Source organism: Papaver somniferum, chromosome 6 (genome assembly GCF_003573695.1).
Source record: "Papaver somniferum cultivar HN1 chromosome 6, ASM357369v1, whole genome shotgun sequence".
Classification (NCBI taxonomy): Eukaryota; Viridiplantae; Streptophyta; class Magnoliopsida; order Ranunculales; family Papaveraceae; genus Papaver; species Papaver somniferum.
Window position 1 is genome coordinate 10,743,557 of NC_039363.1, and position 21,759 is coordinate 10,765,315.

At 35.3% G+C, this 21,759-nt stretch overlaps 1 protein-coding gene across 1 annotated transcript; it reads right to left on the reverse strand.

Moving 5' to 3' along the window:
- Positions 1–2,186: 2,186 nt before the first annotated feature.
- LOC113286901 (inositol-3-phosphate synthase-like) lies at positions 2,187–5,721 on the reverse strand. Its single transcript, XM_026535543.1, has 10 exons — positions 5,414–5,721; positions 5,262–5,330; positions 4,979–5,114; positions 4,640–4,887; positions 4,332–4,558; positions 4,125–4,240; positions 3,464–3,640; positions 3,156–3,344; positions 3,014–3,076; positions 2,187–2,625 (listed from the first exon to the last, which is right to left on the reverse strand). The coding sequence occupies exons 1-10, from the start codon at positions 5,599–5,601 to the stop codon at positions 2,506–2,508; spliced, it is 1,533 nt and encodes a 510-aa protein (XP_026391328.1). The 5' UTR covers positions 5,602–5,721; the 3' UTR covers positions 2,187–2,505.
- Between the last annotated feature and the right edge of the window lie 16,038 nt (positions 5,722–21,759).

A 21,759-nucleotide genomic window follows, 5' to 3' on the forward strand; every position in this document is an offset into this window, starting at 1 on the left:
TAATTTTGAGACACATACATAAAGTTAATCTCACACTTTGCTCGGGTGTGAAAAGGGACTGTTCAGCTAAAATCTGTGTTATTCAATTCTATCTATCTAACACTCGCGCAGTCACATCCTTGCGGGGTTTTGTTCATGCAACCTTAGAGCTTGCTGTCTACTTCTCTATAAATTTGGAACAATTTTCAATTTTTTTACTTTGCTACCCTATTTATTTACTTGGTTTGATGCAATTTTTTCGAATTATGCTGGAGAGCAACAGCTAGCAAATGTGATTAGTTAACTAGGAGCATATCCTTTCGTTCTAAAACTAGTTTGCATACGAGTTTAATTTTACCGTAGGTGAAAAATCGGGGATAAATTTTTGATGAGGGGGTTTCCTGAAGGAGGCACGGGGGACAAATGATATGTTGACACGTATTTTTGATATTAATGATTTTTTTTTATTTTCTTTTTGACACGGTAAGCTGGGTTAAGGAGATCCAAACCAAGAAAAACAAAGACAATAGCAAAGAAACAAAGGACAAAATGAACAAATTAAACCTTCTTCCTTCGCTCATAGACCTCCTGGTTCTTATCAGCTGCCAAAATCTCTTGATACTAATGAATTAAGTTTCCAAAAATATAAAAGAAGTGTATTTTTGGAGAGAAAATTTGTTTTCTTAATTAGTGTTGGTATTTTTGGAAACAGATTTCATGGGAATCAATTGATATCGAATACATGTGTCAACATATTATTTATCCCCTTCAAAAACGCCCCCATCAAAAAATTTCTCAAAAATCGGTGTCTTTCATAAAATATTTACAAATTTGAGAGACTCGAAGCTTAGAAGTTCCGAAGCACCTCATGAGATACCATATGTAGATATGCCCATCTTTTGGTTGTATGGGATCTAATAAGACGTTGGAGAAAACCGAAAAATAATACATGTAAAGGAGATGATCAAATCAGCTATAGCGAACGAGAATATATGAAAGGCCAATGGAGTGGAAGGGTAGAGAGCACGCAGATGGGGAAAATTAATCAACTGGGTTGCAATTGGGTAAGCATTCATGCCTCAAATGGATCAAGGGGTTTCCATGGGGAGCACTGATGGCTCTAAGTCAACCGGCCTCAATAAGGCCCAGTATATAATGGAAACACATGCAAAGCCAGATGAGCCGTTCAATTTCAAGCTAAAGCAAACAAAATATTTCAACTTCAAACTTAAAAAGTTGGAAGATGTTGAGCACATTGATATGAATTTAGAATAATAAAATATATAGTTGTTTTTATTTATAATTAATCTCTTCAAAACATTAATGATAATATATTTTTTTATATAGAAAGTTTATTGAATTTTAATTAATTATTTATTATAAGCTAAACTAAGAAGTTTGTCATTGTGATTTAAATACTCCCTCTGTTTCTAAAAGACCGTCCTCTATTCCATTTTAGTCTGTTTCAAAATTGTGTCCAGCTTCTGTTTATAGTTATATTTTTCTAATAAACTCTCTAATATACCCTTAAAATTTTATATTCATAAATTCTTTTTTAATGGTCCAATCTAAAATATTAATGAGATTTGTATAATTAGGAAAACAAATAAATACTTCACTCCTTTTAGTTTTTCTTTTTTATTTTCTATTTACAATCCGATAACAATTTCTGATAGTTTTTATTACTAACATTTTTATCCAAATAAATTAGTCAAGTAACCAAGAATATGCATGTAAACAACTACGATCTCCTTAATATTTTGATAAAGTCAAAGCGGACTGTCTTTTGGAAACTGAGGGAATATAAAATAACACTATCACTTATGATATGCAATGTTAGAAAGAAAAGGATATCGTATTAAAAATAAATAAATTTAATATCATTCATTTGAAAATTTAAACTTTTTTAACAAAAAAATATTTTCAAAATAGTGGCCTATCCGGCCGGATCTGACCTGCCCGTATAAAAAACGGACTTAGATGGACTTTGGGTAGCAAATTATCTACTTTTACCCAACCTTCTCGGCCTGAATTTTTTTACAGGCCTGCCGGCCTGTCTTTTTTGAGTCGGGCGGCCTGACCTGCCCGAATTTACACCGCAAAACAGTTGCACACTTGGGGCAGTCTAAAGGCTCTAAATCCCTTGGAAATTCAAGGAAAAGCTTTCTGCAAATGGAGGAGGAATCAAAATAATGCAGACAAACAAATGGAGAAGAACACTCGTCTTTACTACACCTAAAGAAAACAAAGGAGAACAGTACATACATTTGACAACCATTAAATAGAAACCCAATCTCCTCTCTCGTTTGAAACTCAACTTCGGACCATAAGATATCAAACAACAATTCCCTTGTGAACTACTACATCAATTCCCTGGCCCTCACGGAGAAGATGATAAATTAAAATAACAAACCCAAACCCCACTCTAATTACATTAAACCAGCTAAAGAGATTAGCAGTGTGATTACAATAGCTTCAATTACAACACATTTCGAACACACCACTTATAAATTTAGTTGCAACCATTCATTTGTACTCCAAGATCATGTTATTCTCTGGAGCCAAACCAACACATGCTCTCATGATGTTCTCAAGCATTGCCCTCTGCTTTGACAAAGCGTTCACCACTGGTGTACCAGGTGGAACCTGTAAATTTTCCAGTACAACATCAATAATCCAGTTCAACTGGCATAGATAAGAACCAAGAAAGTATGATAGTACAAGCATTACTTGCACCACAGCATCAATTTAACACAGTGTAGAAATTTACTGTTAGGGAGTACTACACAACTAGCATTAGTCTATGCAATAACCAATTATGCAGAGGGTGTGACAAACTAATGCCATATAATTCCATTGGAAAACTTGAGCCGTACTAACCCTACAAGCCTTACTACATTACAGATGCATCATTTTGTAATGTTGAAATTCAGACGCTGTAATGTTGAAGTTCAGTAGTCGTTTGTAAAAACTTATATTGTTAAACTCCATTATTTCACAAGCATAAAACTTAAAAAGAGTCGTAGGTGCTTACAAGAGGGGCCTTGGTGAGGTAACTAAGAATGGTAGAAACGGGATGGAATGAGTGAAACTTCCCCTGTGCAAGCAAACAATTAGTTCAGCCACACGAGCTCGTTGAGATAACTTAAATGTTTTTATAAAGCCAGACAACAAACCTCTTTCTCAGATTTGAGTTGGATACGGGTGCTGAGTTCAGCCAGAAGAACCAGATCCAAGATAATTGGAGCAGCCAAAAGTGAATCTTCGCACGTGTTGTGCATAACAATTGTGCTCTTTCCACCCATGAATATTTCGGAGGTGTATTCATCCATTGCTCTCTTACTATCTCCCACATATGGCACATACTATTCATTCCCATAAACAAACAAACAATATAAACAAGGTTAATAATACAAACCTACGGTGAGCGAGGACAAGTCATCTACAACTATCTTACATTACACTTAAGATTTTGAAATTTTACCTTGATGACAATGACATGGTCGGGATGTTCACCAGGCTCATAAAGAATACCATTGCTTGAAACCATATCATCCACAACATTACTCTTTGATATCTCTTTTGACCTAAATGTTTGTGGCGCAGACAAATTCATCCCATCATTGTTTCCCAAATGATTATAACTCACAATTGAAGTTGGCTGAATCATAAAAAATAAAAAAAATTAATAAATCAATAATTCAATCCGAACAAGAAACCTTTAAATACTAAAGATATTGGCTGCACGAATAATGCTTTCAAGCTATACACTGATTTTCTTACTTAAAATGAAGCTTAATCCTTTCACTTAAAGCATTTTCGCTTCTTAGAAGTTCGAAATTCAAGTATCACATCCATCAAATACTTTAAAACACTAGACCCCCCCATGAGCCAAAAATGGTCCCAAATGAATCCAAAGTCTAATAATATATACATGAAATTGGAGTATTTTTCAGGGCCCATAAATTGAAAAACAAGTACTATAAAAGAATCCAAGTTCACAAGTTGGAATATTTATAACCCAAAATCTAAATTTGTTTTTGAGTTTCAAGATATTTGATTCACTAAAAATCTACAAAACATGATGGTTAGGGACAAAAATTCTAAAGAGATTTCAAAACACAAGTTGGTACTACTACACTTGCCTTGATACCAGCCCCCACAAGGAAATCAACCAACACAGATTTCATCTTAGTCTGACCACTCTTGAAATCATCTCCACCAATTAAAGTATTATGCTTAATTGCCAAATCAATCAACCCTGTAGATCATTAAACAAACCCCATATTAATAAGCTCAAAGGAATAACACCCTTGAAAAACATAAACAAGTTTAGTCAGTAAGAGATAAACCTGGGACAAATGTGTTCTGAGGGCTTCCATTGATAAATGGAATATTTTCATAGATACAAGCCAAAGCATACAAAGTTGAAGGTGAAATCTCAGCTTCATTCTTTTCAACAGAAGCTAAGAGGCTTTCTTCAGTATCATTTAGACCAACAATAACATTGCTGTATCTTTCAGTGTTTGCAGTCCAAAGTACAACAACCTTGTCCACTTTGTTTGCTTCCTTAAATTCCCTAATTTAAACATAACTCATAATTAAAACCAGATTCAACCAAATTAGTTGCTTAAAATCAGATTTTAAACTTTGAGTATACCTGATATCTTTGATGATTTGCTGAACTTGTTCTTTCTTGGTTCCTTTGATAATGTTATTAGCACGAGAGCCTTGATTAGCAGCAATAAAATCAGGATCATAAATTCCTGGAAGTGGAACCATTGATTCCATGTATGGTCTCAACTGTTTCTGCAAATCAATATCAAATACTCTTGCCCTGGACATAGCATCTGCTAAGTTCATGTCACTTATGTCCCATCCTCCCAACACAATATCATCTGGATTAACCTATTTTAAACCCTCAATTAAAACCCATTTCTTAGAAATCAAAACAAAACAAAACAAAATTGATGATGGTAATTTATGTAATTAAAATTACCATGGGAAGTAAGCTCTTGAATGGAGCATAGATTTCTTCTCCATTAAAAGATCCAACTCTGATTGTTGAAGCTTGCGTGAGTGAACCAAAATAATTTGCTTGTTGTACTTTATCCTTGGTAGCCCAAGAGATTCCCCTGTAAACAACAAAAATAGAAAAATCAAATTTTGTTTTTACTAATTAGATTATTGCAGTAGTAATAAAAGATTAATGCAACAAAAAAATCACAAAGCAAAATCTAAAAAAAAAAGGAAAAAGATAAACATTTTGCAATCAAACTTACTCTTTGTTAGCAATCATACCACCAGTAAGTGTTGATCCATTGTTTCCACCCCATCCAACAAGCATAACACTGTCCATAAAAAGATTAGTAAAACCATTAAATAGAAGATCAAAATACAGGAAAAAGAAGAAAATCAGGGCAAGATAGATTACCCAAGTTTGGGAACTTTAGTATCAGTTTTGAATTGATACTGAACAGACTTAGGTTTAACAGTCCATTGATAAGCACCATTCTTATTCTCATGGATAAGTTCAGTAGTTTCGTAATTGTACACAGATTCAATCCCCTCCTCTGTATACTTTAGATTTGGACTCTCTACTTTGAAATTTTCAATAAACATTTTGAAGAAAATCAAACAAGCCCCAGGATCTCAAATGCAGAAGAAGAAGAAGAAGAAGCAAAAGAAAATTTCTCCTTGTTTCTATCTATCTATCTATCACTCTGTGGTGTGTGATGAGCATTTCATGGTTCAGAGTTACAAATATTTATAATGAAAAAAATAAGGAGATGATGACACCTGGAGCCATTTAACTGGTGTAGTCAGTTTTTTTTTACCGAACTGTGTGGAACCATTTTTGACATGCAAGTGATAGTTCTGAAAATTGAAACGGTAGCGATCTTAACCACATAGCCACACGTACTGATGACACGAACAGTAACTTTTTACGGTCGTGGGGCCAATTGTGGAAGGGCTTTTACACGTGGTAAGGGTGGAAGGAGTGCCACGTATATTTGATTCAGTGGGAGTACTGTGAGCTAGAGGAGTGAAGAAAGTGCTGGAAGAAAATGCAGAGAATGTGACACATGGTAGTGCCCAAGCCAAGTAGTGTTCATCAAAGTGCCAAGTAGTTTTCTTCTCCTATCGGTTTCTCAATAAAACGGTGCCACTTGAAACCTACACGATTGCTGAATTCTCTTTTAGCGATCGGACACATATGGCGAGCTGATGAACTGGAATCTACGTGTTTGTTCGAGTTTTAGTGGTTAATTAAGCCCAAGTCTGATTAATCATTTTTACTAAACATTATAACGTGGGAAGGAGGAAGTCTGAGTAAACGTGATGGGGTTGATCTATTGTTGGGAAGAATATGCTCGACTCATTCCTTGCATACATACACTCTTGACTACTCGTTGGATTTGCAGCTTATCTTGTAAATCCCCTCCCATATAGTTGCCAATCTGGCAAGCCTCATGAAATGAATGTTCACAATAGTGCTATCCCACACGATCTTGCGAGGAGCTTTCTCGTTCAAGCGACTTCTTTACCGTTAGATCATGCTAAAATCCAGATCTAACAGCCTTGAACCCTTTAGAAAAAGTGATGGATCATATTCTAAAAATAACGGTCCTTTCCTGAATATGAATCTAACCATTGATTTAATCATCCGACGGTAAAGTAGTTGCTTTTGCGGAAGTCATCCCGCAAAATTGTGTGGGATAGCATTTGTCTAGAAACTTTCAGCAAGGCATGGTTAAGCTCTCATTGCCATCTCAATGCCCGTCCCTATTCGCTCTATGTATTCTTAGAATCCTATGCATAATTTATTCCGCGAAGTCTTGGATCTGAAAGTAGGAAACCATGGGGTTTAAATTCAAGCCACACCATTAATCGAGAACCATCCGTCTCTGTGTGTCTCATCAATTCTCATTCTTTTGTTTGGATTCATTTCAATAACGGGGCCATGTTCCATTTTAAGGTAAGAGAAAGAAAGGCCACACAATAAATTTCATTTCTCATTTTACGAAAATTCAATCAATTTTTGGCACCATGAAGACCACATGGTCATCCCAATAATGCATCTCCAACTTTCTACTAACTGACTGATCAATTCAAAGTTCAAACCCCCAGTGCCATTGGTATGCCTCTGCATCCATGAAGTCCTACTTACTTCCATCACACTTTTTCTTCCACGAACGAAGGGACAATCATAGTATTATCAATCAAGGGCTCTACCAAAGTCTGCATCACTTTCCCGCGAATTCTTTGGTGCGAGAATCTCCCTCTGACAGACAGGCTCCTCCACCCCTAAAGAATGAGGGGCCATTGCGGGATGGAGCTAAGGAATGTTCACATAGGGACGCTGAGATGATTCTAGGGGTGGCCAGTGATGGACGCATATGACCGAAAGTTTAGGATCGCTTAAACGGGAGAATAATAAAACTTTCTTGGTGAAACTCCCATGGTGGTTTCTTATACAAAATTGACACTTTATTGGTGAAAATGGCGCGAATCATTTGTTTATGCATTTTTGTGATATCTAACTTGGCATTATTTGAGCTAGATATTATTTTGTACCTGGATTCCTGAGCGCATATCTAACTTGCCTCAAAAGCTTTATAACCGTGGTTAAAACGAATTGGATGCAGATGAGTCAGATACAGACGAGTCAGTTTAGTCAAGAAAATACAAACAACTTGCAAGTTAAAATCTCAGGGATGCAGCGACGAAGAAATTCTCAGTAGACCTCTCCAGCACCACAACATTTTCGTTTCGAGAAAGAACCTCAAGCCGCTGGAGCAATAAAACTGCTAACATGTTTTAGAAAGTCCCTGGGGGGACAACCATCGAAATTGCAATAACAAACTTTCAGTCTAGCCATAGGACCCCAAAAATTATGGAGATTTTGTGGAAACAACAAGAAAGATCTATGTCGACATCCCAATTCCTTTTATCTCTTTTAACTTTACCTTATATGCCATGGTGCAAGAGTGGTCTTAGTTGACAAGTTTGCTTCACGCCTTTAAAATCTTATGTGTGGTCTGCATACTCCCTTATGCCTTTTCCATATAACAATTTTCCAAACTTCGACTGATAGTATAGCATAGCAGTGTCATCGTGTACAGTGGTAATGTTATCGAGTGATAGTATCAGTGGCCTGAATTTGAAATTCACCACCCCAAATTCTTTGCCGATAAAAAAAAAATAGATTATGGAATGACGCACGTGGGACAAAAATGATGCTCAATGACACAAAAATATGCCATGTGGCTCAACTCCAAGTAAATTGAACACAACACACCATGACCACACGATGGACACGACAAATCATGTACCGTGGTGGATATGGACTTATAAGAAATTTGCAGAAAAGTACTCCCAGGTTTCGGTTTTCAATGCTTAGCTGAAACTGGAATTTCATTCACAATGAAATGGTCTTTTCAGGCTTTCGGTACATACTGGATTCTAGCTGCATATGGAAAAGGGAAATAAGTTTTAGGTACATGTTTCATCTATAAACACAAAAACATCACCTTAATTATGGGTTTACCTGCAAAATTAACGACTCCTTCTCCATCTTAAAACTCATCTTAGGACAAGTCCTTGGCACAAATGACCACCCTTTTTTTTGATTTTTTTTTGAAAGAAAACCAACTGAAATTTCATTGAAGCTCGAAGCATATAAAGTTAACCATTACATAAACCTTTTTCAAACTCTAGCCTAGCCATGACAGACACAGGGAGAACTGAACTCCATTTCCTAGTACAATTATTGACTCTAGCATACCTAGCAAGTAACTCTGCTACTTGGTTACATTTCCTACTTTGAAAGCAAACTTGAACATTCCCTAGACATTTAACTAAATGCTGACACTCTCTCATGATGTTACTGTCTTCCCATCTAGTGGTGATATTATTGTCATTTAGGCTTTCCATGACTTCTTTGTTGTTTCCCTCCACAATGACATTTTGAAGCTGCAACTGGAGAGCTTTTAACACTGCCATTGCTTCAGTTTGAGCAACATCTCTAGTTCTTTCTACCAGCGTCCAGGCCTCCACCAACTTCCCTGAAAAATTTCTAATTATTAGTGCAATGCGGAGTATGAAAAGTATTTGGTAAAACAGAAGCATCAATATTGATTTTAATTTTTCCTCTGGGGGAGGAGTCCAGAGTCTAGTTATCCTTGAAACCTGAGCCTGGTTATCCCTGTAATGATGTCAGGAATCTGAGCCCGGTTATCCCTGAAACCTGGTTCAATGCATCAGATTCCAGACATAGATGTGGATATCCACGCAAATGATTTCCCTAGTTTTGGTCCTATCGGTACTGCAATGAATAATAGTTGACGTAAGCTAAAGCCTTCAACATTGTCACATGCTTTTACCTACCATACAGCATTTGTAATTTAGCAGTTAAAGGTGTTAAAAGAAAGTTGGGATTCATCTTGCCTTTTATCTTGTCCAAGAAAAGAATCCGTGAATGATCGGTAAAGGCCAAGGCATAGCACGCGGAATATGAAACAACCGCACTTTTTGTCAGCCGTTGTTGAGCTGCGAACCCAACTCTTACTCGGTGATATACATTGCAGCAAGTGGGTGCCTATAACAACTGATTGGGTGCTGAATAATTTTACTTTGGGTAAATGACAAGGGCTTTATAAAATCCAAGCCCAAGCACTCTGATCATTCGCCCATTGGAGGAATATATAAAAGCCCAGACAATGTTGCCCATTTTTGCGCACAACATTTTTTCGACTATGATTTTAGGCATACCAAAATTTTTAAGGCATACAAAATAGTTTTCCCATCCTAGGTGACCTTATAAGGGGTGTCTATTGGGTAGTTCAATTACCTATATACCCTTGAACCCAAAATCAAAAAATAAACTATCCTAAACATCTCTTCTTCTTCCTCCAGCTAAACCACCTTTCTTTTCTCTCAGATTTTTTTTCATCACTGTAATTAATTATCGATTCGTGAAAATTCGATCATCGGTTAAATTGAACTATATAATGGATTGTACAAAGAAAAAAGCAAACGTCAAGTGTTCTAAATCCTCTTCCAATCCATGAATTAAAGAAGAAGAATCAATTGAAGATGAAGGTGTAAAAACTATAATTGAACCAGAAATTGAATCGGAAATTCAACCATTTGAAGCTCCAAATACTGAAATGAGGATAAGAAGGTATTCCCTACAAACCCAATCTTTTATTTGTTGTTTTTCATGGATTGAATGGGTTAAATTCCTAAAAACTTAGGGTTTTTAACGGTTACAGTAGCGAGTTCGGCTGATAATTGAGTTGAGTTTTGAGCCGAACTGTTCTTGAAATTTCACCCTGAAAGTGTCTATGAACAGTTCGACTAAACCGTAAATGTCAATTTTTAGCCGAACCCCAAAATGTGTATTGAATACGTCCCAGAACAGTGTCAGGTTCGGCTAATACCTTACAAACCTTCTCGGCCGAACCTGAGAAGTGAAATTTACCCAGGTGGTTGTCAGATTCGGCTGACTCAATTAGATCACTTTCAAGCCGAACCTCTCTCTGTAAACACTTCGAAAAATATTGATTTGTAGGCTCTAGGTTCGGCTAGCTCGTGTTGTTGAGTTATCAGCCGAACCTTCTCCTTGCACACTCAAGTTTTTCGATCTTGTTTTGGCCATAACTTTTTCGTCCGATGTCGGAATGACCTCATTCTTTTTTGCGTTGTGTTTGTATTTTCATTCTCTTAAAGTTGAAGATAAGATCTAATTGATTTTAATGAGTTTAATATGGACCTTGGTATTCTCCATCATTAGACTTCACTTTTTTAACACTTTTAGTAATTTCCACTTTTTTTGTTTGGTTCATCCTATGAAAAGGCTGCACAATAGAAAACATATGTAATAAAAAGCCTAATCCCTAAATGTGTATGAATTTAAGTGTTTCATGGAAAATCAGTATCATGTTCGGTTGATGTGATTTTTTGAATATGAGCCGAACTTGGAAAAATATATATTTCGGCTGATACGTTATTTAGAGTGAGAACCGAACCTAACTCTCAGGAATAAGTTTTGCTTGTTATTAGACTTTAATATAAGCCGAACTAGGATCTTGCAAATAGGTTGGAAGTTGGAAAATGAAGGTTCGGCGTATAACGTTAACAAATTCAGCTAGCCGAACAGTTCATCAATTTAGTGGGTTCGGCTTATATTTTTAAGCCGAACATAGTCCTGGTTCGCCGAACCATGATGAAAAATACAATTTTTGATGATTTCAAGCTATAAAAGTGAGATTAAACATAAAATAGAAGTGTACATGTATGTTAGAAGCATTGGGTTCCTCATCTATGTATTCATCATATGGATTTGGCTCATAAAAATCATCATCTTGAGTTTGAGTTTGTGTAAAAGTATTCTCACAATCTAAGAAATCAGCCATTTCTGGATCATTGTTGTAGTTGATATGTATTTTCCTAAGTTTTTTAGATGAAGAATGACCCTCCTCATCCTCCATTGAATCAAGAAGAAAAATTTTCTCACTTTCTCCTTCTCTCCTTCTCAATAAAAACTTTGATTATTTTTTTCCCAAATTTTTTCATCTAAACCAACCTTTATAATTCTGAAAATTATCTTAATCACTAAGTAAAAGTATTAATCACTAATCCAAATTACTAACACTAATACGTAAAAGGTAAATTTGTCATTAAAAAAAATTTGGTTAAAAGGGATTTCTGATTTTGTTATTTCACATCTTTTTTGTCCTTATTTAGTATGCCTAATAAGATTTCAGCATGCAGACAAACTCCAATCTTTCATCTTTTCTCTTGACTTAGTCGTCCTGCTGTTTGGTTTGGCATGGATTGGCTCATGTATCTCTGAAAGGAGCTCAGGCTAGGATACAAAAAGTTGGATATCGGATTGGTTTGGTTTCTGATTCTCTGTCTCGTCCCCAGTAGAATATACTGAGAATCTGAGATGCCAGAACTTGCAGGAGCTGTGATATCTTGGTACATTTGGACAAAACTGTTTTCAATACATAATGCCGGACCCAACCACTACCGTTAACAGAGTTTCAGGCACCCAAAGAATCTGGGTGGTAAACTTTAAACAGAGAAAGAAAGAAAAAAATGAACTTTGAACAACATCCGAATTGAAATCCATGAAATTAAACAAGTAAAACATTAGAATCTATACACAAATCGTGAAAGAAGTATGTGATACTTGGGAGAAAAAGATGAGAAATTGATACTAATTGGAGAGAAATGATGTTAGTTAATAATCCCCCAAATTACAGATCATAATCAGTTATATATCTCCTCCTTGAATTTTATCATCTGAATTATCATCAATCTCAATAATTTCATTATCGCTATCAATCTCAATCACATCTATGGGTAATATTACTGTATTTACTGTTTTTTGAACTTCCAATTCCATGCATTTCCTCTCTGCAACAACTCCAATCTCAGCATCATCTTCAATCTTCAACTCCTCCTCCCTATTTATCTCAACACAGACCTTCTTCTTCTTTTGATCCATTTCCATCTTTTTTTCATTCCCCTCCTCAAGAATCCTAATCTGATTTCTCAATCTACCTTCTTGGGTCTCCAAATCTCTGCACTTCACCTTCAACTCTTCAACTTCATCATCAGATCTCTTCTTAGCACATTTCAGATCCTCCAATTCCTTAATTAGTCTCACACTCTTCTCCTTCTCTGCCCTCTCCATCCTCCTGTACTCTTCTTCTAAGACATTAATCCTTTTGTAAACCTTAGCTGAAGTCTTAATCTTCTGTTTTAACCCATCAGTGCACTCATCACACTCCTCCTGATGTTTCTCATTAGACTGCAACAATGGCCTCTTTTGAAGCTGCTTTCTCCTCACACCCATTTTTACAGAGATGGGGAAAAGAGGGGAAATTGAAAGAAAAATAATTAAACAAGAGAAATTTGTTGTAGGAAAATTAAAGCTTAAAATGATGAAGGGGCTTCAATGGTGTAGTGGTAGAAGTACCATCACTTGGGGTATTTAATGGTGATTAGAAAACTCCAGAGATATACTGCGAATCAGAGAACTAATTAAAAGCCGATGTTACATTTATATCCTTTGAGTTGTTGTCTTTTATTGGGTAATTGGTGGGTTGTATGGTAAATTAAGTGAACTGCTTTAATAGGCACAACTACCTAGTTACTTAACCACCTTTCACCAAGTCCAGAGTCCGGACACATGTATTAACTACTCAAAAATAAAGAAAAATTCATCTTCGGACCATTAGGCCAAGGGTGTGGAATATTAAACAACTAAAAGGATATAAATGTAGAAACCAAACCGACCAATTAGGAAGAAACCAAACCGAACCAGATCAATTCCAGAGTCCGGAACACATGTATTTTCCGCTGGAACCGGACCAAACCAGAACAATTAAGAAGAAACCAAACCGAACCATTTACTAATGGATTGGTGACAGTGTAGAAAGTGGGAAACCGATAGTGTTGGTTTTGGTTTGGTTTGACCTCTAAAACCGAACCAAAAACCATTGGAAAACCGATTAATTTTTAAGCTTAGTTTCTACCGTCGATTTACAAGTATTAGATTCTACCCATTGATTTAGAGGATAAATAGAAACCCTAAATCTAATGTTTCATTATGATACTCTCTCTCTTTCTCTTTCTCCTTCTCTCAGTCGCCTCCCTTCTCCACCCCCAACTACAGTTGCTGCTACTCGACTTTTTTCTTCCCGTCTTCCTTCTTTTTTATTTGTCAATAACTAAATTAAGATATATTATATATCTTCTTTTGATCTCTAGAATTAGAGTAAGCTTTAACTATTCTTGATTTTTTTTTTGTCTGTAAATTTGTGTAAACCAATACTATTGGCAACTACGATTTTTTTATCTGTAAATTTGTGTATATTTTTTTTTGGTTTGACATAATTATTGGTTAACCAAAAACCACTGGGACAAACCGAAATCAACTGGAACCATTTGGAAACCGAACCAATGGTTAATGGATTGGTTTGGTTTAGATTTTTAGAAACCAATAGTATTGGTTTCGGTTTTGGTTTGGCTAGAAACCGAACCAAAACCGACCATGAACAGCCCTGTAGCCAAGAAAGTAAAATGAGCTTCTCAAATCTCAATTGAAAAACTCATAGGTTCATCCATATGGGTTCTAACATCTTTCTCAGGCGCGATAGCACCAAGCTAGTTTAAAAGCGCCCGACTCTAGCAGGTGGCTGACCTCATACTCGAAACCAAAGGAAACTGCAATATATATCTGGTTATTACAAGTTTGGTTGGGTATTACTAGATGATTGAATATGTATCCTATACACTATACACACTCCAGTAAGCAATTCTCCCAATTCAACAGAAATTATGCACTAATTTTTTTCAAATCTAAATTATATACGTATCATACGAGTACATATGGAACTCATAATTAGTTTAACGATCATATTTACGAATTAACGGACTATATTCTGCCAATAATACTTCTCCCATCATTATCACGTCATTATTTCAGATTATATTTTAATCCTCCGGTATCTATTTTTTTTTCACAATTATGCGAATAGTAAAGAACTTTGAGCCTGTGGTCGTGAATATACCAATGTAGTTCGTTAAAATCGTTAAATCATAATAATCAAAAGTAAGATTATATTTCTATAACAAATTATACACGTGGGTATGTTGTTCCGAATTACTGTCGAATCACGAATGTTTGACTGAATAGTTGACCAAATTTAGATTTTATCAAACCGAATAATACTCATACAATTGCCGTCCCGAATCCTCAGCACACACTAAATTGATAACTAGGATATATACATTGAAATCCATCGAGGAAACTATGAAAGGGTATCGAATCGACTATTTGGAACAATTTTCCCCAGTCGTATAAGTTATAATCATCCACACATGCAGCGAAAATCGTTTCCCCTTTTCAAATAGCAAAGGGATCGTGCACACCATTAATCATATCTTCTTCTTTTTTTCAATAGCCAACTACACAACGAAACCATTAATCATACCTTTTATTAGAGCAAATCTTATGAATAATATCACTCTTTCATACGAAGGAGAGAATGCCAGTTAGCTCAAGCCAAATCCTATTAGTTTTAAAATCGTTACCGTTTGGTTTTTATTCACAAAAATTACGTCAAAAATGTGAGAATAAAAGTGTAAGGTAACGAAAGAATCAAATAAATGTGAAAGCTTAATTTATTTATTTTCTTACCAAATTTAGGAATGGAATAAAGCCTCGCTTAGTCTAAGGGTGTCTGTGGGTATCTGAACCGGTTAATTCGATTTTGGTTCCTAACTCAAACCCATTTGATGTTTTAATACTTGATAGGTAGGTCGGTTCCTCTCGTGGAAAGCAGATAATGCAAGATGGCCTGGCGAACTTGTCTCGCCAATATATAAGAAAAGCTAAGACACAGAGTTTTTATTGTCATGATCAAGATTCCGTCGCTCGACAGATACTATGTCTCCGACGTCGGTTCTCAACCACCTATAAATATACCCATTCTTTCTTCGCACTTTTTCATATTTCTTTCTCCATGTTTCTTCTCCAAATTCTTTAACCTATTTCTCTCTAAATATTTTGTTCTACTAATATTTTCTTTTAAATAAATGAGTAATCCAAGTACAAAAAAACAAAAACATAAAAGACAAACCATGAAACAGCACCCCAATGAATAGAATAGACTGGACTCAGAATGTCGTACATGATTTTGAAAATACTAGACAACGACTTGATCATGCAGGTGTACTCCCTCTGCATATAACAAGCTACTATGAGCGAGTTAATTCAATCAAATTAAGAGATGGATGGTCTGAGTTCACGGATGTGTATAAGTTCCTTTTCCCAATTGTTAAAGAAAGAGTCTGGAGATATCCTTGGTGGCGTTTTTATTTTATAAACCTTAAAAATCATAGACTTAAATTGTTCAAGTTATATTAGAACGTTGATGGAGACTACGTACACATTTTTTTAAAGGATTTCTTTTAAAGGATTTCCAATGGCAGTAAGCTTGTTTATTTTCTTATTTGAATTTTGAATTTAGTTTTTAGTTTAGATGTATGTGGAATGTGAGATAACAAACTCCAAAGTATGTAAAAAATTAATTATGAACATGTTGTTTATAGGAGTTACACCGTTAGATATGTACATGACCCGAAGAATTTCATGTCAGGGAGAATTGGTCTCATTTGACCAACTAAAGTGCGAATCACAAGGAAGATGGCAAGAATGAGTTTCATTGTACAGTGTTGATATAGAAGAAAACCCAAAGCACGAAAGATATGGACTAAGAGTGCCTAGGTTGATTATTTTTAAGTGTTATTCTGAGAAAATATAAGTGAACATGCTAGTGAGAAATAATATTTATTTCCAGGCCATTTGGACCAGCTTAATAACATTACTTGGTTTTTTTTGAATAGTTAGAATATTTAAAGCTAGCACCAACATATGACTGGGAATCTGCAATTTTACATGTACATGAGCCTCAGTGAATCCTCCGACTTCAAACCAAGCCTAAATGGTTTTTGGGAAGTGGTAGAGGTCAAACCCACAATTTATATTTATTTTGATTTTGTAATGGTAATATACTAAAATGCCAATGTCATTATTTCTAGTATTGGTGGTATACTTACTTCCGTGTAGGTAAACCTTATCTTGGAAATGCAATCGATGTTTTTTCCAATCTTACATAAGTACGTACCAAATAGATAAATGGTTTCCAAGTTAGATTGATAATGGTCAAAACATTAGCCTATTTCAAAGGATTCAATAGTTGTGTGGAACAAGCTGTAATATTGTTGCCATGCCGTATGAAACCTTTGAAGAGTACCAAAGTGTGGAAGCCCGAAGATTGCTACAACTAAGCATGAATTGGATTGTGTTATATGTTCCTATTTATGAAAATGGTGTTCGGTACTTTAGTGAAAACACGTTCTTGATTATCTTGATTGATTTTACGATAATTTCAAGCGTAATATTGCTATCCAACTAGTAATTTGGGTAGGATGGATGTATCATCTTTAGATAGTATTTCACTTGATGATAATTTTCCTTCTTCTCATCCCATACTACCAAAACCCTCCGCTTTTTTCGTAACCCAGTCGTCAAAGAGCTTCATCGCTAGCTAATTGTATCTCCATAGGAACATTATTATTTCTGTTACTTCTAAAAGGTTTCAATTCAGAATCATCCATAATATTTAGGTGTACAAGTTACACCGGAGCAATATCAGAGAAGATTGAACCAAATATTATAGGTATTCCACTTGAGGTACACCATGATATTTGACATATCTAATCTAGTTTTTTCCGCTTATGGTGGTGGTCATGGTGGTAGCCACGGCGGTGTAGGTTCAATTCTTGGTAGTGGAGGTTCTCATTTTAGTGGTGCATGTCTCTTGATGATAGAGGTTCTATTTTGGTGGTGCAGGTTCCATTTTCGTTGTGAATGTTCAACTTTTGGTGGTGAATATTCAAATCCTAGAAGTCAAAGAAGTCACTTAACCCAAATAGATTTCTTTAACTTGTTGCGAAAGTTATGGTGAGACTTCATTCTCATTCTTTCGGTGTCTCCTGTTAGAGTTATATGCTCGTATGGTTTGTTAGGAAAAATTTCCTATAAAAAAATGACTTTTTTGGAGTTCTATAGATAATCTCTCGGTTAACAGACCTTTATTTTTTTGGCTTGTTTGTTACATGATGAAATACAATAATTCAAAATGAAATTATGTGAGGTGTAAAGAAGGTGTGAATAAAACGAGGTTTAAATTAGTATTTATAAGTTAAAGATTTTGGGGCGTTGGATGAGGAAACATTAAGAGACATAAATATCACTGAGCGACTAAGACTGCTATGTTGCTGGTAACATAAATTTGATCGCGCAATGGTGTCTATATCAAGCGGTAGAGACCCTACCTCGCCGGGAAATGCAGAAAATTTGCACCTTTGCATATTGGATTTGCCATTTAGCAAGTTCCATAGTAGCACCATAACTGGCCAAGGAACTGGCAGAAAAACCATTATCCTAATCAATTCTATCCAATGGGTGATGTTAATTTTATTTTATTTCTCAGTAGTGTATTGCCCGTGCCATAATGGCACGGGGCGGAAAGGGTGCTCGTGATATGGTTGATTTTTTCGTAGCTAAAGCAAAATTTAATAGTAAAGGAATATCTTTACCAAGTCTCCATACCAAATTAATATCCGACTCAATAACTGGTATTTGTATATTACGATCAACATTTATATTAGAATATTTGGAACAGGGATAAATCGAAAACTTCATAACATTCGATCTCTAAAACCCCGCGTAGATTTATTATATACCCGGTGTCCTACGCAGGTCCGGATTCCCTACTTAGTATTAGTGTCGCTTCTCATTTGGCGTGAATTCGGTTTCGTGTTGACGTGGATACGCTGTAGCTCAGTGGTAGTGTATTTTCCCGGACCTATTTTACAAGGTTGAATTGGGGACCTGGAAAAATAATTTGGGACTTCTAGCTATATGACAAAAAAAAGTCATGAAATAGTAATTGGGGATTATCCCTTATCTCATTTTTTTTAAAATGGCTAAACTACCCCAAATCATTAGTGTTATTTGAGTTGATTAGTTGTTAATCTTACTTAATTTGATTTTAACCTTTATTTTTTCAAATTTTTTGTTTGCAATTTTTTTTTTAAAATTTTTTTTGCCGAAATTTGTATGAAAAATCGTCATGGAGGTGAAGTGTTTCATTGACGACTCTCAAGAATTGTTACTATTTCAAAAACGACCCCCAAGAGTCGTCATTATTTCATTGACGACCCTCAAGAGTCGTTAATGATAGAAAAACGACCCTCAAGAGTCGTCATTGTTTCAATGACGACTCTAAACAGTCGTTAACCCATATAAAAGAGTCGTTATTATCTTGGGAGAGTTATTAATGGCGGAAATACATTAAAGGGTCGTAATAATATTGAATAAGACCATGACGACCCTTTGATGTATTTTTCCGGAGAAGATAACGACCCTTTTATATGCAATAACGACTGTTTAGAGTCGTCATTCAAACAATGACGACTCTTGAGTGTCGTTTTTTAATCATTAACGACTGTTGAGAGTCGTCAATGAAACAATGACGACCCTTGAGGGTTGTTTTTAAAATAGTAACGACTCTTGAGAGTCGTCAATGAAACACTTCACTACCACGACGATTTTTCATACAAATCTCGGCAAAAAAAAATTAAAAGAGAATAACAAATAAAAAAAATTAACACTAAAAAGACAATTAAAATTAAAAATATTTTTTTTAATAGGTTGACATGTGTCACAATCCCAAAAATTGGGATAATCTAGTCTTTTCATGTCGTTGTAGCTCCTTGCTTCTTCACATCTTCAAGACTTCGCAATACTTGCAATGTCTCATATCCTAATACTTTCAAGCTAACCTATACGAAGTTGACTCTAGTACATAATCAAGCGACTCTTAACATGAGTTTTGATTCACTAAAATATGACAACCAAACTTGACATACCAACGCTTGGTGGGTTCAACCGAGCAATGCTCTTACAATTTCCGCCTTTGTCAATTTTAGTGACAAAACTCTTACATCATATGGATAAACAAATTACAAGAATTCATTACAATCCGCTTGATTCCCGATTCAACAGCACAGTAAAACTGCTTACATTCAATCCTTGAAAATGCCGCTGTTCACATTATAATAACAAAGATAATAGTCCCCCTAAGGAAGATAGGTAGATACTCAATCCACACGTCTTTTTTATACCAATTTATATGACATGTTACTCCCCCTTAGTCTGTGCTTTCACTCTTTCATTAGATAAAACATTCAAGTACCAATGCTCTTTTCCCTAGCGATGCCAATCAAAAATGCCAGCATCACCTATTTACTCTATATATTTCTTCCCCTTTTTGTCACAAAAATGACAAAGAAACGAAAAGATAAAAGACAACACGAAAAGAATCTTACAAATCTCAGAATATACTTGCAAACTTGTAGAGTTAGGAACGAGGGTTCCACACATCACGTTCTGATAACCAATATCAAAACCGAAACTACAAGTAGTCTTATTTTGATATGTTACCAAGGAAATAATTGTCCGAATTTTTTTTTCAAATTTAGTTTAGCAAACCAAAAACAACTAAGAACATTAGTCCCTTTGCTAAACCGATTGTTAAAAAACAACCGCTTAATTCGATAAGACCAAAATAAAGATAAACTCCATTTTTCTCATCAGGTTCTAATTATCCATATACTTAGACCTTTCAATTTTAAACAAGACAAGTACTAGGTTATTTAACTAGCATTCCTTGTTTAGGCATTCGATTAGACTTGAATAACCGAAACCTCACTTTGATAAGAAAAACTAAGATCATAATTAACTTACTTTCTTATCCGGAATTGAATTGGACTAAACAACTCATCCCGTACACAAATTATTTCGTTAAGCCATAAATAATTCATACAAACCAAAATAAATCAACTTGCATAATTATTCACCTCAACAGGACGCAATTGAAACAACATAGACATTTAAAAGCACCGCAATTGCACCGTAATTTTGTAAGCCTAAACAATTGATACCATACAAAAGCAAGATAACAATAGTTTTTATTAACCGGAACCAATTGAATCACACATACATCAATTGTACCGAAATTTTGTAAGCCTAAACAATTGATATCACACAATAAATAAAGATAACAATAGTTTTTCTTAACCGGCACCAATTGAAACACACATCCACACACACATCATGGAATAAATATCAATTGAACCGAAATTTTGTTAAGCAAAAGCAACAGATGTATATAATATAAATCAGGCTTTTCTTAAACAGGAAAACAGTTAACTAACAAGATTGTTACCTCAAATTTCGCATCCACTTCTCCAATATGATAGAATCTTCGTCCATGGAGAATTGATATCGAAATATCACCACGTTGTCATCCTTATGCATAAACAAAAGAATAACAACACACCTCAACCTTTACCAGAGAAAGGTTGAAAAGCGGTTTTAACAATTGCAAGCAAAAGTTGAAAACCGTCAAAACACATACGATTTTATGCTAAACCAAAACCGATTCAACATATTGTGACTTTTTCACATATAGTTTCTACCAGAACCCCTCATGATCCTTTGATAAAGACTACCTACTAGTGCTAGAACTTAATCCCACTAAATCAAAAAGTCACCAAAACCATAAGGATTCACAATATATGAGATCGAATATTAAGGTAATAAAACCGAAATCAAACATCCCATAAACATACATAACAATAAGATAAAAGCAATTAATCACAGGCTATGTAAACCGAAAACTATCACAAGAAAAATTACTAATCAAATAATTTTATTCATAATAGACCAATACAATCAATGAAAGAAATAAAAAATTGATGTCTATTTTTCCTTGCAACCTAGCCTTTCATGTCAGAACTGAATGAAGGTGGATTACTACTTTTCAGCTTTTGAATTTCTTCAAGTAGAAAACCTTGTTGCTTGACCAGAATCTCTTGCATATGAGAAATTTTTGTGAAGGATTCTTCAAAAGCATGTAATTTTGTCTTTGATTGAACACAAAAATGTGTCGATGCCTCAATACACTGATCTTTCTTCAGAGTATTCTCTCTTTCCTTCTTGCTAAGCCAATCTCCCTTTCTGATTTTACCCTTATAATCAAGAGATAATCCGGACTTAGTTTTAGGATGATCTTTCTGATCCAGCATCTTCTCTAGAGAAACCATTTGATCCAGACCCATAGTTCG

Bases quoted from the DNA above. Each gene is read 5' to 3' on its own strand.
- LOC113286901 (XM_026535543.1), bottom strand. From the start codon at position 5,601: ATGTTTATTGAAAATTTCAAAGTAGAGAGTCCAAATCTAAAGTATACA. The intron at 5,115-5,261 runs GTAAGTTTGATT...TGTTGTTTACAG, and splicing joins GGTATGATTGCTAACAAAGA to GGGAATCTCTTGGGCTACCA. The intron at 4,241-4,331 runs GTTTATCTCTTA...AATGATCTACAG, and splicing joins TCAGAACACATTTGTCCCAG to GGTTGATTGATTTGGCAATT.